General features: G+C 52.9%; 1 protein-coding gene across 2 annotated transcripts in view; it reads left to right on the forward strand.

The window, feature by feature from the left end:
• Mapkbp1 (mitogen-activated protein kinase binding protein 1) overlaps nt 1-12451 on the forward strand; it is a 55393-nt gene extending 42942 nt beyond the window's left edge. Inside the window, exons 10-30 of one of the 2 annotated variants that reach the window (XM_059261182.1) lie at nt 471-617; nt 833-1008; nt 1692-1783; nt 2378-2503; nt 2821-2891; nt 3028-3149; nt 3619-3694; nt 3807-3918; nt 4245-4308; nt 4538-4672; nt 4842-4978; nt 5147-5202; nt 6359-6595; nt 6775-6941; nt 7119-7264; nt 7355-7549; nt 7719-7803; nt 8047-8330; nt 8557-9153; nt 9564-9649; nt 10230-12451. In XM_059261182.1, the coding sequence (XP_059117165.1) occupies nt 471-617; nt 833-1008; nt 1692-1783; nt 2378-2503; nt 2821-2891; nt 3028-3149; nt 3619-3694; nt 3807-3918; nt 4245-4308; nt 4538-4672; nt 4842-4978; nt 5147-5202; nt 6359-6595; nt 6775-6941; nt 7119-7264; nt 7355-7549; nt 7719-7803; nt 8047-8330; nt 8557-9153; nt 9564-9649; nt 10230-10457 (3339 nt within the window). In that variant the 3' untranslated portion in view covers nt 10458-12451. The remainder of the gene's footprint in view (nt 1-470; nt 618-832; nt 1009-1691; nt 1784-2377; nt 2504-2820; nt 2892-3027; nt 3150-3618; nt 3695-3806; nt 3919-4244; nt 4309-4537; nt 4673-4841; nt 4979-5146; nt 5203-6358; nt 6596-6774; nt 6942-7118; nt 7265-7354; nt 7550-7718; nt 7804-8046; nt 8331-8556; nt 9154-9563; nt 9650-10229) is intronic. The other variant, XM_059261183.1, reaches the window with a different exon arrangement.
• Nucleotides 12452-12458: the final 7 nt, after the last annotated feature.

A 12458-nucleotide genomic window follows, 5' to 3' on the forward strand; every position in this document is an offset into this window, starting at 1 on the left:
TTGTGAGAACAGAAAATAGAAAACACCAAGTACAGTCTTAGGTTTCTGCCTCCCTGTTTTCAGTAGCTTCCCTGTTAAGGACCCTAGGGCTTGAGTTTGAATGTTAGTGCCTGTGTGTCTCAGGCTTCTTCTTGTGTGCCTCTACCTAGCCTGAGGTTTGCCTCATCCTGGGCTCAGTGATCTTGGACAAGTTACTAAACTTGACCAAGCCTCAGATTCCTTAACTGTAAAATGATGTACCCAATTCATGCAATTGTTGTAATTGAGACATTATGGCACATAGAGGGCACTGGGTTCATGGGATTTTTCTCACTATGTGTGTATATGATAGTACTGTCTTGTTTCCTTACGCCTCAGGTATCTGGCGAAGTCTTAGTGCCCTGTCTTAGATTTCATTCCCATTTCCATATCGGTGAACAGGCAAAACTGCCCCCAAATGGAAGCCTAACTCTTTCCCTCTGCCCCTTCAGATCTACCCCGAAGTAAAGGACAGTAATCAAGCCTGTCTGCCCCCCAGTTCCTTTATTACCTGCTCCTCAGACAACACCATCCGCCTGTGGAACACAGAGAGCTCTGGAGTACATGGTTCTACCCTGCACCGAAACATCCTCAGCAATGTGAGCCAGAGGCTTGGGCCCCCCATTTCATACTTAGTGCCCCCATGTCTATAGATTCTGACCTTGTTTCAAGAACTGGCCCCCCAGTCTTGATCATTCAGCTTTTATTTGGCTGGGCTCTATGAGCCCCGGGTTGATTTTTGGCCAGCATTCTTCTGTGCTTGTACCTGTCCTCTGCGACTGCCTTACCCATCTCTTCTCACCTTTCCCACTAGGATCTCATTAAGATCATCTATGTGGATGGGAACACTCAGGCTCTGTTGGATACTGAGCTACCTGGAGGAGACAAAGTTGATGGGTCCCTGATGGATCCCCGAGTAGGCATCCGTTCTGTGTGTATCAGCCCCAATGGACAACACCTAGCTTCAGGAGACCGCATGGGGACGCTTAGGTAATGTTAGTTCTGCACTAGGTACTGATTGCCCCCCCCCATGGTGGCTAGAGTAGTTGAGTCCTCAAGGACAGTGCTTTAGGAGGGGTTGTCTACCCCCAAAAACCTCAGGAACAAAGTATTTCTTCCCTAGAAGGGAAAGAATGAGCTCAGGAAAAGCCATCTCAAGCAAGTGGGCACAGCTAACAGCTATGCATTGGCATACAGGGTTCTAAGAAGGACATAATATTGTTTCTGTGGTGTTCTTGAAAAAACTGCATATAACTCATTTCACTCAAGAGAGACTCAAATGAGATACATACAACAGAGTAACTGTCAGTGTTCTTCAAAAATGTTAAGGTCATGAAGGGTGAGGAAGGGTGGAAAAACTGTCACAGACTGCAGGAAACTAAAGAGGAGTGATAATTAAATTTGGACTCTGTAAGATCCTAGATCAAGTATGGACATATGGAAAAAATGGTGACATGTGAAAATGATATTTAGTTAATAGTAAATGCCCTGGTTCTGATAATGTGCTGTTGTTATGCATGTTAATTAAGAAGAACTGGGCAAGGGAAATATAGAACACCTGTACTATTTGAAAATTTTCCTTAAGCTTAAAAGTATTTTTTTAAAGGTGGGGGAGGGTGTAACAGAAGGAGGTCTCTCCTCTTACAGCCTGCAGTGGTTTCTCATCTTTGTAGGGTACATGAACTGCAGTCTCTGAGTGAGATGCTAAAGGTAGAAGCCCATGATTCTGAGATCCTGTGCCTGGAGTACTCTAAGCCAGACACAGGTAAGGCCGAGCTCTGGCACAGGCCCCTCCTGTCCTGTCCCTTAGACCTATCTTGGCTTCTGATAATCTTGAGTCTTGTAGTCTTTGGGATCATTCTATCTTTGTAGGATTTTAAGAAGAGAGAGAGTATGTCTTAGTTAGGGTTTCTAGTGTTGCGAAGAGACAGCATGACCACAGCAACCCTTATAAAGTGGCTTATAATTCAGAGCTTCAGTCCATTATCATCATGGTGGGACATGGTAGTGTGCAGGCAGACATGGTGCTGGAGAGGTAGCTGAGAGTCCTACATCTTGGTGACAACAGGGAGTGGTCTGAGTGTCACACTGAGTGAAGCTGAGCAAAGGAGACCTCAAAGCCCAACCCCACAGAGACACTTCCTCCAACAAGGCCACACATACTCCAACAAAGCCACACCTCCTAATAGTGCCATTCCCTTTGGGGGGGCATTTTCTTTCAAACTACTACAGGGTAGCTCTATCCCTGTTCTATGGTTCATAGAGCTTTAGGGATATGAGACTCCATCCCCTTGGGGCTCTTTACTGGGCATAGTTAAGAGCGTGCTCATGTGAGCTGATGGTGTTCTTCCAACGCCAGGTTTGAAGCTGCTGGCATCAGCAAGCCGGGACCGTCTGATCCACGTGCTGGATGCTGGGCGGGAGTACAGCCTACAGCAGACACTGGATGAGCATTCATCCTCCATCACTGCTGTCAAGTTTGCAGGTGGGAACTGGGAACTTGAGGCTCTACGGCCCTCCACCTACCCCCTGCTGTACGTCTATGGTCTGCTGGTGGGGGGCAAGTATTGGGAAGTACCTGGGAGTCATGAGGCTAGGTGGGAAGACAGGTGGAATACACACCTTCAGTCTAGGGGACTCTGAGTCAGACCGGGTGGCTGAAGAGGAGGACATAGGCTTAGTGGAATGCATTCTGTTTTAATTGGTCCACCATGTAGAGTAGCTTGATTGGGGGAAATAAGGGAAGGCAGGAGAAAGACTGCCTTCAGATGATGGAAGCAGCCAGGTCCCTGTCCCCCATAGCCAGTGATGGGCAAGTGCGCATGATCAGCTGTGGCGCGGACAAGAGCATTTACTTCAGAACTGCACAGAAGGTAAGGCCACTGGGTGTCCCTGACAGGGCAGGGTGGGAATGCGGTCTCAGGTTACAAGAGGTGAAGAGAGACAAAGCAAGCTCTGTGACCTGGTGATGCATTTGGATGTGGTCTGCCCACGTGCTCCCTACTGCAGTCTGGAGAAGGAGTACAGTTTACTCGAACGCACCACGTGGTACGGAAGACAACCCTCTATGACATGGATGTGGAGCCTAGCTGGAAGTACACGGCCATCGGCTGCCAAGACCGAAATATTCGGTGGGCATTCCCTTCTCAGACTTTTTAAAAATTCACTTTTAATCTATCTATTTTGTGGGGGCGGCAGGGAAGGGATGTGCATGTACCACGGTGAGCGTGTGGACATCAGAGGACTACCACGGTGAGCATGTGGACATCAGAGGACCATTTTCAGGACTGGTTTCTCTCTTACTGTGACATGGGCTCTGGAGATCTAACTTAAGTCATCAGGCCTGGCAGCAAGTGGCTTTACTCTCTGGGTCGTTTTGCTGGCCTCCACTTCTCAGACTTTTGGACCACGTTCTTTCATGCAGCTCAGTCCCCACATCTGCCTTTTGGTCCAGGCTTTTGAGCGTCTTTGAGGCAACAAAGTACTTTGCCTTACCTGAGAGAGTAGACCTTGGGTGGTGAGAGGGATCTCCCAGAACACATGGGGAGTGAGTGTGCTTTGATGCTCACACCTAATGTGAACAAGTGCCTTCCTTTACAGGATCTTTAACATCAGTAGTGGGAAGCAGAAGAAGCTGTTTAAAGGGTCACAGGGTGAGGACGGCACTCTCATTAAGGTAAGGGCCCCGTGGGCTGAGCATAGCACCGGAAGGCTCAGGGATAGAGCGGTACTAAATGAAGAGGGTGTGGCCGTTTCCTACTCTGCCCTCCCTCCGTGTGTCTTCCCAGGTGCAGACAGACCCCTCGGGGATCTACATTGCCACCAGCTGTTCTGATAAGAACCTCTCCATTTTTGACTTCTCCTCAGGCGAGTGTGTGGCCACTATGTTTGGTCACTCAGGTGAGTGCAGCACCTACCTCCCCATTCAGATTTCTCCTTTGTTCCCTTGTCCGTTAGCGCCCATCTGGTCACCATGTGACTCTGCCCATCTACCCTGGGAGGGCTCAGTTGACTGAAGCAAGGCTAGGAAGCCCTCCTGGCAGAGGGGACAGTGTGGTTGGTACCTTTCCCCTTCCCCACATCCGAACTCTTAGAGTACAAAGCCCCTAAGTGTGGATAGGATCTGACCCTCCCTCCAGCCAGTGCCCACCTTCACTGCTAGAACAGGCAGGAATTTGGTTCGGCTTCCGTGGCAGTTCATAGACCGTATTCTTTACTCTTTACAGAGATTGTCACTGGCATGAAATTTAGTAACGATTGCAAACATCTCATCTCTGTGTCAGGGGACAGGTGAGCAGAAGCCAACTTCCCTGAGAGGCAGAGTCTTCTCTTGCCACCCTGCCCCTCCTCTCCCTTCCTCTCAGGATGTCTCTGGGAGGTGGGTCTAAATAGGGACGTTTCTTGGTGGAGCCTGACCTGGTAGTGGAGGGTGGCTTGGATCTCTTTTCCAGTTCATGGGAAATAGGGTGAGGGGGTTGCTGCCTTCAGAGCCCTCACCCAGTGCTGTGGCTCACCCTAGCTGCATATTTGTCTGGCGCCTGAGCTCTGAGATGACCATCAGCATGAGGCAGCGTCTGGCTGAGTTGCGCCAGCGTCAGCGAGGGGCCAAGCCGCCAGGACCGACCTCTCCCCAAAGGGCTTCTGGACCCGAGCGGTAAGTGGGCCAGGGACTGGCCCGGCTCATTGTTGTCCACATAGTGTGGTGTGATCCTGCTGTTCCTCCTCACCGTGTCTCCCCAGACCTTCCTTCTCGTTCACAAGCCCATCATGTCGGTTCTTCCCCTAGTGAACCTCCTCTCCCCACGCTCTTGTCTTGGACTCAGGCCCCAGGCCCCAGTGGCACCCCCTTCTGGACCAGCTCTTTCATCAGACAGTGACAAGGAGGGAGAAGATGAGGGTACTGAAGAGGAAGAACTGCCAGCCCTACCCACTCTTGGCCAGAGTACCAAGAAAGAGCGAGGTTTGTGGCAGTCGGGTGTGAGGTAGACAGGCACTAGCTGGTGTAGTGACTAGATAAGCCCCTTCTGGACCATGGGTTAGGGAAATTGGGCCATCACAGGGATCACACAGGGGAAGGTCCCAGAGGTGGGTAGGTAGGAAACACTTCTGACTGCCTGTTTCTGTCTAGCCTCGGTCTCTAGTCCAGCCTTGCTCCGAAGCCTGTCCCACTGGGAAATGAGTCGGGTAAGTGGCCATCACTGAAATGTGCTTCCAAGGTTATTGGAAGTGAGGAGGGTAGCAGCAGAATCCTTTGGGCCTCGTGAGGCACTTGGGTATCGGACCTGCCTACCTGCTCCAGCCTGTTTCCAAGGAAGGCCTTACTGAGGTCAGGCAGCTGGTCTGTCTGGGATGAGGGAGCACCAGTCTGTCTTCCTGTGTCAGATGACTAGCTGCACTAGAGGAGGTGTCCACCTCATCTGCCAGGAGCCTGGGAGGAATCCCATGCGAGAGTAGCTTGGTTTTGTTTTCATACGGGCTCTCACTCTGTAGCCCTGGCTGGCCTGGAGCTCACAGAGATCCAAGGCCTTTGCCTCTGAGTGCTGGGATTAAAGGCGGGCGCCACCACCTCTGCTTCACCAAAGCCAAGCAACCATAACAAACAAGCAGCGTGAGGGAGGAGTAAAGAAGCTGTGAGTCACATGGTTAGGATGAATGTCTAGGAAAACCAAGGGTCCAGCAGGCGGACATCCAGGGAAACGATAATTCTGAAGACCCCAATGAGGAAGTGAGTTCAGAACAGTCACAGGGAAAGGCACAGGAAGACCTGTTGCTGTGACTCTGATTTCAGAGTGGCAGAGAGGGCCAGACAGCATCAGCAAGCTCCAAAGCAGCCCCGTCCTCACATGGTCCACGTTGGGACTTTGAGTCTAGCACTGTGTGCTGGTGATATGGAACCTGGTGCTCTCTGGCCATGCTGGGGTCTCAGTCCTTCACTGTTCCTCTGTCCTTATTGCTGTGAAGGGACTCCGGTTTCTGTTGGGTGTCTTCAGAGGATAGGACTGTTGAGAATCCTAGCTCTAGACTATATAAGACACCAGGTAAAGGCAGAAACTAGAGAGGTTCCTATCTTGAGGGTCTAGAATGTACTCTAGAGCCAGCCTAGCCTGCAGGCCCCTTACTATCCTACTTGGACTTGGGCTAGTCACTGAAATCTTATGTGCTCTGGTTCCGTCACATGTAAGACCCGGGACAATGATGCTGCCATCTCTCTAACATTGTTGTCAAGATAAAATGAGCTAGTTCGTGAAAGGTGCCGGGCATGCAAACTATATGTACAGAGACGTTTGTTTGTTGGCAGTGTGATTCTAATTACTGCTGCTTCTTTGCCTACAACCACCAGGCACAAGAGACCATGGAGTTCCTGGGCCCAACTCCTGTAGCCAACACAGGACCCAAAAGAAGAGGGCGCTGGGCCCAGCCAGGTGCGGAGCTGAGTGTTCGTTCCATGCTGGACTTGAGACAGCTGGAGACCTTGGCCCCAAGCCCTCGAGGCCCGAGCCAGGACTCACTGGCTGTATCCCCATCTGGTCCTGTGAAGCATGGTCCACAGGCCCCGGAGCTCTCATGTGCTGGCCAGGTGAGCTAGCTTTCTTTAGCCAGAGCCCAGCCTGGCTTCCTGCCACCTCTTCCCAGAGCTGGAGTACTCTGCCTCCTCAGAATTGGTGTTCACCAAATCCTTGCCAACTTCTGTCTCCTCTCAGCACCCTCTTCTCACGTCGGCAACCCTCAGAAGTGCCCCTTTCTTTGTGTTTCCAGAGTGAAAAGGCCCCTCGGCTTCAGGCTTCCCAACCCTGTTCCTGCTCCCACATTATCCAATTGTTGTCACAAGAGGAAGGAGTCTTTGCCCAAGATCTGGAGCCTGCACCCATTGAAGATGGTGTTGTCTACCCGGAACCCAGTGACAGCCCCACCATGGATACCAGGCAAGGGTTGTGCCCTGGCCAGAGCTCACGGGGCCCTGCAGACCTCGGTCTTTTCCCTCTGTTAGGCAGTGGTGGGCCTCCAGGCCACTCAGGGTTTGCCTGCCACCTCATTCTTTCAGTGGAGCTGCGGACCCGTGCTCACTGTCTTGTCGTTCCTTTGCTGCTTCTTCCTAACAGTGCGTTCCAGGTGCAGGCTCCAACCAGAGGATCCCTAGGAAGAGTCTACCCAGGGAACAGGGGCTCCGAAAAGCACAGTCCTGATAGTGCATGCTCTGTGGATTACAGCAGCAGCCGGCTTTCCAGCCCTGAACACCCCAATGAAGGTAAGGCTGCAGCATGAGGAGGGGAGGCAGGGGAGGCAGACCTGTGACAGACGGGTACAGTGTGATGCCTCTCCCCTCCCCGACATCTAGACTCTGAGAGCACAGAGCCCCTAAGTGTGGATGGCATCTCCTCAGACCTTGAAGAGCCAGCCGAGGGTGATGAAGAAGAGGAAGAGGAGGGAGGCACTGGCCTCTGTGGGCTACAAGAAGGCAGCCCTCATACCCCGGATCAGGAGCAGTTTCTAAAACAGCACTTTGAGACTTTGGCCAATGGGGCTGCTCCAGGTGTGGTCAGTGGGCCATCCTTCAGTCGGTGGAGTCTGGCCCCTTCCCTTCTATGCCTAGCTGAGAGGGAGGGTCCAGCAGGCAGCCTGAAGTTTCTTTGTTGGAGAGGCAAGACTTGGGGCAAGAACTTAGCTTCTGACTCAGTTCATGATTTCTGTGCCTCTTGCAGGGGGTCCAGCACGAGTCGTAGAAAGGACAGAGTCTCGGAGCATCTCATCCCGATTCCTGCTGCAAGTGCAGACCTCCCCACTCAGGTATCCCCCCATGGCTCTGCCGACCTGGGGCCCCTGCTCCTGGCACAGTATGTAGCCTTCTTTCCTGCTCTCCCTAAGGGTACTTTGTACTCCTGGCTTTGGAACAAGTGGCCTTACCCAAACCCTGTCTTGCTTTGTGCTTGTCCTCTCCTGGTGCCTTTCTGTTTGTGAGAGCATCTGGCAATCTTGGAGGAAGACACCGAGCCTTCTCTGGACCTTTTTCTGAACGCTTTCTCCCTGTAGGGAGCCATCTTTATCCTCCCCAAGCGTGGCCCTGACATCAAGACCTGACCAGGTGTCACAGGTATCTGGTGAGCAGCTGAAAGGCAGTGGTGCCACTCCCCCAGGAGCACCCCCAGAAGTGGAACCCTCTCCTGGCAACTCCGGCCCCCAGCCAGTGGCTCCTGTGCTGTTGCCACGGCGGCGTAACAACCTGGACAGCAGCTGGGCCCCCAAGAAAATGGCTCCAGCCCGCCCCTTAGCTGGGCTCCAGAAAGCCCAGTCTGTGCACAGTCTAGTACCACAGGGTGAGGAACCTGGTGTGCTTGCTCCAGGATGTGGGGAATGTGGGACATGTATATGGGCGTGCTGGAGGAGTGTGGGCCTAGTGTGGTCCTGGTGTGTCCCCGTGCTTGCCACTGCATGTCCCTTAGTGGTCATGTTCAGGGGAAAGCAGCAGCTAGGGCTTGAGCCCTGGCGTTTGACTTACCTTCTTCACACCCTGACCTACATCTGTCGCTGTCTCTGATGCAGATGAGGGGCCTTCATCACGTTCACTGCCCTCCCGGGAGGTGGAGATCCAGGGCAGCTTAGGATCCCTGCCACAAGCTGACAGCTACCCACCTCAACCCCACACCTACCAGAACCCCACCACCAGTTCTACGGCCAAGCTAGCTCGCAGCATTTCTGTCGGGGAGAACCTGGGCCTGGCGGCTGCACCTCAGGCTCCTGCACCAGTCCGAATCTCACCACTCAACAAGCTGGCGCTGCCTAGCCGGGCTCACCTTGTCTTGGACATCCCCAAACCGCTGCCTGACCGGCCTGCTTTGACCACTTTCTCGCCTGTAACCAAAGGCCGAGTCCATACGGAAGCAGAACAGTCCGGCTCCCTGGTGGGCCAAGGAAAGGCTCACACCACATTTGAAAGGCGGGCCTGTTTAGGGGAGGGTACCACTCCTAAACCTAGGACAGAGTGCCAGGTTCATCCTGGCCCCATCCACCCCTGTGCCCAGCAACTGCCGGTCAGCAACCTCCTCCAAGGCCCTGAGAGCTTGCAGCCCCCATCCCCTGAGAAGACTCCTAACCCCATGGAATGCACCAGGCCAGGGGCAGCCCTGAGCCAGGACTCAGGTGCGCACAGCTCCCCAGTCTCACCTTTCACCCATCCTCTTTCCTGTCTCTTGGCCACCTTCTGGCTCCATCTCATGTATGTGCGTCCAGCCTTTGGTGTTTTTCGTCCTGTCTGCTCCTGTCTTGGGCCATAAGTCACACCCCTGATGGTGAGACACTCCTGCCACCCTTCATGATCTCCCTGTGACCTACTCAACCCCTTAGTGTGTTCTGGATGCGGGGGCTGGCTCTGGGGCTAGAGCGAGGACTGGTGTTTTCCTCTTAGCTTTGTCTGTGTGGTGTCAGGAAAGGTGTTGGAAGAGAATGGGGCAGGGGCAGGGACGGGGTCTGGGTGGGGGCTGGTGGGGATTACAGCACTGCTCTGAGAGCCCTGAAAGAGCAGCTGGACCTCACTGCTGTTTGTCCTTCAGAACTGGCCTTGAGCCTGCAACAATGTGAGCAGCTTGTGGCCGAGCTCCAGGGGAATGTTCGCCAGGCAGTGCAGCTCTACCGCTTGGTGAGTGTCGGCAGCAACTGGTAGGAAGACAGCCTGTCGGCAGTGTTCCTGCTTGACAGCCAAGTGTCTAGAACAGGAACAGTAAGGGCTCTCCTACATCCTGGGGGGAGCCCTCAAAAGTACTCGGAGAAGACTAGATGGGAGGTCAGAGGGCAGGCTAGGCCTCACCCCCAGGACCTATGGTCATCTCTGGTAAGGACTGGAACACTCAAGACAGGGTTGTAGCTTAGAACATCATCTAGTTCAGAAATCCCGATTCATGCCCTGTTGTCTCAGTGTAACTGTTATTAGTGTGCTTTTTCAGATCCCAGAATGGTTTGGGATCTTCAGATGTAGGAAACAACTGAACAGTGCCCATGTTTGAAAGAGAAAGTGCAGCCTGTGTGAGTTGTTGGGAAAAGTGATCAAGAAGAAGTAGATGGTTTTATTAGTCTGAAGGGACCTTCATCTGGGTTACCCGCCAGAGTGACTGACTGTACTCAGTCACTCTGATGTTGTAAGTCCCTTCCGGGCAGGCCAGGCGCAGATGGAGCACCTTCTCTCCTCATTCTTCACCTCACTCGCAGTGCTCCTGTTGCAGGTGACCAGCTGTAAGACACCTTCAGCCGAGCACAGTCGTATCACCCGGCTCCTGAGAGACACCTTCTCTTCAGTGCGGCAGGAGCTAGAGGCCCTGGCTGGGGCTGCGCTGTCCAGCCCGGGTGGCAGCCCTGGGGCTGTGGGGGCTGAGCAAACTCACGCCCTGTTGGAGCAGTACTCAGAGCTCTTGCTTCGAGCTGTGGAGCGGCGTATGGAGCGCAGACTCTGAGTTCAGAAGCCTGTCCCAAGAGAAATGCTCCCCATTCCCAACTGTAGCCCTTCTTCCACTCATGAGAACCTGTGAGAATGTCTGGAGTGGAGAGCAGGGATCAGTGTTCAGAGGCAAAGCAGTTTCCCAGCTGCTCCTCACGGGGCCCCTGTATTTATTAATTTATTTCCCTGACTGTTGCCTCACTTCTTAGAACTCCTGCCTCTAAAGCCCTCCAGTGGCTCCTAGCAGGGCAGGTCTTGAGTCTATGTCATCTTGGTGCTGTGAGGGGTAGGAGGACAGCCTGCCTCATCTGGGGACATTGGGAAGGGCTGGCCTTCTCTTCTTAGAAGCCATTTGACGTTACTTCAGGGATCAGCTCCCTGGGGTGGAGCATACACAGGGTACTCTGGGGTAGAGATAAAAGGCGATGTGCTATTAGGCCCTAAAGCCAACTATAGACCCTTACCTCTACTCCCACACCAGCTGCACTCCTGGCTGCCAAAGCAGGGGTGGTTTTCCCCAATTCCTGGCAGTTGAGAAAGGTAGAGCTGCCTGGCCCTCCAGGGGATTCCCAGCCCTTAGAAGACTTGAGTTGGTATCAGGACCTGAACCCCACATTCCACTCCCGTTCTCCCTGCAAGAGAGCCCCAGCATTTTCTACCCTCATCCTTTTTTTTTTTTTCCTTGTGGAGCCAGTTGTGGGATTTTGCTGCCGGACAGTAAAGCCCTCTGTTGGCAAACACAAAGCCTGGCCTACTTTCCTCAGCCCTTAGGCTTCCTTATTCTCTAACCCTAGTCCCTAGAGGACTACTGAGACCCCAGGGACCACTTTCTCCTTTATCCTGGGCAATGCGCAATCAGAAACCTGTATTGGGAGTTCCCTCATGGTTTACAGGGCACTGGCCCACCTTCCTAGGACTTTGGACACACACACACACACACACACACACACACACACACACACACAATGTATACAAAGTTGAGTGTTCATTGTTAGAATACTTGCCTGGCTAGTATATACCTGGTTTCTTCACATCTGGCCTCAGCCTCACTAGCCTGGCTTAGTTAGAACTCTTATCCAGAAACATGAACAGGAGCACACTAAAATTCTGGGATCTTGGTGTCTGCAGCCAGGCTGACAGGAGATGGCTATGGGACACCTGACTCATGGGGGAAGGTTGTTTTCAAAGGAAGTGCTGGGTGCCCAGAGATACTGGATACTGGAGATCGTGGAGTGGAGGTTCTGGGCAAGAGACACACTGGAAAAGTGTAGGTGGACAGGTAGGTGGTGGAGGTAGGGGACAGAATTATGGTAATTGTTAGAGGCTAAAGAGAGGGATAGGCAGGCTGTAGGTAGGAACAAGTAGTGAGGTGGTTGTAGAATTGGAGTGAGTATGTGTCTCTGGGCCTTCCTTCCCTCTGCATCAGGTAATGCAGAGTGACATTTCACCAGGTTTAGACAGCAAACACCTGCCCAAGCGCCTTCCAAGCCTTGGAGGCAGAGGCTAGAAAGAAACGGTTTTAATGGGTGCTTAGCTTTGGTGGTTCTGCCTGAGTGCCCTAACTACATCCAAACCATGTATTTCCTTTTTCCGTACCACCTGCCTGGCCAAACTCCTAGCCCAAAGAACAGTAGTGGCTGAGGTTGGACCCCTTGTCAGCCAGAGGGTTAGAAATCCGCCCACAGCAATAGGGCTGCCCTGACCTCCACCAGGTTCTTAGAGGGCCTTGGCCAGCCTGCCCTTCTCGAGGGAGCCGGTCTTTTCCCTGCGCCTCTACCCTGCATGGATGTGGTCTTGTGGCCAGCGGCGCTTAGTTCCTTCTGCATGTCTGAGGCCACTGGCAACTGCCGCCCACGTCCAGATCTGTCCCATCCCAGTTTTGAAAAGCCCCTTATTTATAACTTTTATACTGTGGCGCCTGTCTCCTCCCCGGCTGTACGGGGTGGGGCTGTTTTAACGTCTCGTTTGTACTGATGTATGAAATTGTCAATAAACACAATCATTTGTTAACTGGCTA

The sequence above is a fragment of the Peromyscus eremicus genome, chromosome 4, assembly GCF_949786415.1.
Source record: "Peromyscus eremicus chromosome 4, PerEre_H2_v1, whole genome shotgun sequence".
In the NCBI taxonomy this organism is placed as follows: Eukaryota; Metazoa; Chordata; class Mammalia; order Rodentia; family Cricetidae; genus Peromyscus; species Peromyscus eremicus.